The 3,725-nt window shown below is 52.9% G+C and overlaps 1 protein-coding gene across 1 annotated transcript; it reads right to left on the bottom strand.

Moving 5' to 3' along the window:
• Positions 1–1,647: 1,647 nt before the first annotated feature.
• LOC308220929 (galanin receptor type 1-like) lies at positions 1,648–2,976 on the bottom strand (the record flags this gene model as incomplete). The annotated part of the gene is made up of 1 exon (XM_080617566.1): positions 1,648–2,976. One exon carries the CDS (start codon positions 2,974–2,976, stop codon positions 1,648–1,650), a length of 1,329 nt encoding a protein of 442 aa, XP_080473692.1.
• Between the last annotated feature and the right edge of the window lie 749 nt (positions 2,977–3,725).

Below are 3,725 nucleotides of genomic sequence, written 5' to 3'. Positions count from 1 at the left end.
ATCAAACAGCACACATAAAAGCTATTTCTCACCCAAAGTAAAACCAAGGAGTTGGAATTTCATTCTCGTTCACACAAAAAGAGAACACAAATAGTGCAGGGCTCTGTTAAGAAGGGATTTTTTTGTTCTCCAGGAAGATCATTGTTAAAATGTTACTGAGCCATCATTACAAAGGTGGGAATCCTGTTGGGCTGAACGGCTGTGTTTTGGTGCTGGGTTTTTTGTAAGCAAAAGGCTCCCCAGGAGGCAGGAGAATATTATCTGAAACTTAGATTTGCCAGAACACAATTCCCTTGTTCAGCAATTACAAAAAGGAGTCCTAATCATCAAAAGCCTGAATTCCATTAAATGCAAAATCCTATCCCAGGAATGCTGCTGCATTGGTTCTGGGACTTGCTAAGAGAAGTGCCTGGCTGTGCTGGGTGCTGGTATATAAGTAACCAGGGCATGGGCTCTTCTGTGACACTGAGCATCAGGCAGGCACAGGGAAGGGGCTGAGCCTTAGTTTCATTCCAGCCTTTAGGGTCTTTGTTGTATTCCTTTTTTCTCCCACCTGTTCAGGTCTGATGTGTTTTCACTTAGATATTTGGGAGAAAGGCTTCTTTCCTTTATAAATACAGATCCAGTGCTCGGTGCAATAGGATTCTCAAGCTTTAGTGGGGCTTTTTGACGTTAGGGTAATAAAAGTATACCATTCATTTATCAAAGTCTCCTCTAAAGGAGATGATGGAAGAAATAGGTTTTAACCTATTTCTGATCTTCAGGAAAAGCAAGCACTTTGATTCTCTCCTTCCCAGACAAATAGCATTGCATTAGTTGACTCTGATTTTATTAGCTATAAACCACTTTCTATTTTTATTTCCACATGCCATTGACTTTGGTACAGACACGCCTGAACACGGTTTTCAAGTGCAAATGATGTTAATAGATGCCCAGCTCTTTCCACTCCACCTGCAGAAACATAGCTGGGAGAAAGAGAGATGATGCCCAAAAAAACATTTTCCTATTGCATTTCCTACATCACCTCTGAGGCCACATTATCCCTTTTGAATTCCCAAGTGCAGAGTGGTGATGGCTGCTTTAGTGCTTCTGGCTGTGTCTCTTCACATCGGGAGAATTTGTTTGCATGGAGGACTGAAACAATCAGGCAATGAAATCTCAAGTGGCAAAGTGTGTGAAATTCTCCTCTACTGTTACTTTGTTATGATGCTGTCTCTAGCATTTCTTCACTGCTTGCAACTACAACTGATGGGTTTGGAGCTCAGAGTGCCTCTTACTGCTGCTCTTTACCGGCACAGGGCGAGCAGCAGCAAGCAGTCAAATCATTGCTGTATCCAAGCATCATCTCTGCATCCAGAAATGGAGCTGCAGGGACAGCTCACTCGTTGGGAAGTTGATCTATGTAATTATGTGACTGTTGACCGGGCAACAGCCTCCACATCCAGTTGTCCCCAGTAAAAAGCTTTTGTCTTAAAATTTGATCTGAGTTAAAATATGTCACCCTTTTCTCTCATTATTTGCTTCTTTCCCTGTCTCAGTTTTTGAACTGGTGGTGGGAGTGATTAGAAGAAAGGTTTTTTTTCCCATCATTAAAGTATCTGCTTCAGAAAGTCCTCGAAAGAGTCATTAAATGCAGGGGAGGGTGAATTACAAAGAAGTGTTCTCACTGGAGACAGTGTTTGGAGGTGGATGCTGGCAGGAGTTCGAGTGTCCACACTTGTTCTTATGGCCACGACCTCCCTGACATCTTCTGCCCATGGCAGGGGTGGCAGAGGGTCCTTTCTTTGCAGGGTCCATTGAACTCTGGTAAGAAAGCAGCTCTGGGACTGAGGAATGGGTTGTCCCTTCAGACAGAGAGAAATTAAAGAAAGAGACCATTCTTTGATGGTATTTGCTCTTCATTTCCTTGGCTGACCTGTAGAGGTTCCCAACAAAGCAATAGCATATGGGGTTGAGGCTGGAGTTGGTGAGGCCAAGCCACTGGGCAAAAGGTCTGAGCTGCAGGATCCAAGGAGAAGGAGTCACATCCTGCAGGGATTTGGGGATGTTGAAATCAATCCAGATGTCCATCAGGTAGACAGGCAGCCAGGAGATTGCAAACAGCAGGACCAGGGCCACCACCATCTGCGCTACCTTCTTCCGTATCTTCAGCCTGGAGGCTGGCAGAGATCGGTTCAGGGCAGTGCTCTCCTTCAGCTGGCTGCTGCGGCTCCACAGCTTGCGCACCGTGAGGAAGCAGATGACCATGTTGAACAGGACTGGCAGGCAATAGAGGGCACAGAAGAGCAGAAAGTTGTAGGCTTGCTTGAGCCTCTCCTGAGGCCAAATCTCCCTGCAGATGGAAAACACCAGAGGCAAGCCCTCCACCACCCCAATCTCATCCCGTTTGGTCATGAAGATGAGAGGCATGCATATCCCTGAGGACAGCAGCCACACCACCAGGATGGTGCTGAGGATCCTTTTCTGGGTGAAGAAAGACCGTGCGTTGAGTGGATTATGCACACTGTAGTACCGGTTCACGCTGATGACGGTCAGGCTGAGGACGCTGGCGGAGACAGAAACAGCCTGGATGAAGGGCACTGCCCGGCAAAGGAAGTCCCCGTACACCCAAGCTTTGTAGATGAGGTTGCCCACGGTGATGGGCATGCAGACACACACCACCATGAGGTCGCACACTGCCAGGTTGATGAGGAGGCTGCGGGTGGCACTCAGGCTGGACACCCGACTCCGGCGCTTCCGAGTGAGTACCCTGATGGACATGATGTTGCCCACAAAGCCCACCACAAATGACACCAGGTACATCGCTGTGAGGCTGATGGTGACAGGCTCCTTCACAAAGAGGAAGAGCATCTTCTCCAGCTCTTCCCAGCCCAGCTCCTGGCTCCCATTCCAGAGCCCACCTTGGGTCTGGTTCTCCTCCTGCCAGAGCTGCAGAGGGCCGGGGGGGATCCCGGGGGCTGAGAGGGAGGAATTCATGGCTTAGCCCCCCCGGGCACCCTGGGCTAAAGGGGCCGAGCCTGCCGCGCTGCCCTGGGCGCTCCGGGCATGTTTAGCCGGGATCAGCCGCGCCTGCAAAAGACGGTGCAGAAAGAGAGGGTGAGACCTGTGTTCGGGCTGTGCTCTCCCTCTTCGGGGAAGGGACCAGCTCTGAAATGGCTTCTCGGCAACTTAGTTGAGAGGCGGCCGTGAGCGCCGGGGGGGGCGAGCTGGGCAGCGGGCACCGGCCCGGGGCTCCGTGCAACTGCGGAGATGACAGTGCCTCCGGCGGGAGGGAGAGGAAGGTGGACACGGTCCCCGCTGCACCGCGAGAGAGCATCCCCGGCCCGCCGCGACTCCCCTCCCGCCCGGCAAAGTTGCGTGCCCCGCTCCCGGGCAGCCCCCAGACCCGCAGTTGTCCCCCCTCGGTGCCCCGGTCCCTCCGTTCTTCCCCGGTCCCGCGGCGCGGCAGCACTTACCGGACGGAGGATGGGCAGCGCCCGGCCGGGCTCCTCCCGCGGGCAGCTCTGCCGTGCGCGGCAGCGCAGGGGCCGCTGGCACCGCCCGCACCCGCATTCACCGAGCGGCTGCCACCGCACGGCCCCTACACCCCGCGGCACGCACCCGTGTCCGCACTCACACGGCGCTGCACAAGCACAGCCCCCGTCGTACAGCCCCTGAAAAGGAGCGCACACGCACAATCCTGCATGCAGACCCCGACAGACCTCCCCGTCCTTACACCCCCGGCG

The sequence above is a fragment of the Psittacula echo genome (genome assembly GCF_963264785.1).
Source record: "Psittacula echo genome assembly, chromosome: 5".
Lineage (NCBI taxonomy): Eukaryota > Metazoa > Chordata > Aves > Psittaciformes > Psittacidae > Psittacula > Psittacula echo.
Note: the sequence above shows the minus strand (reverse complement) of the source record. Positions and strands in the feature narration are given on the sequence as shown.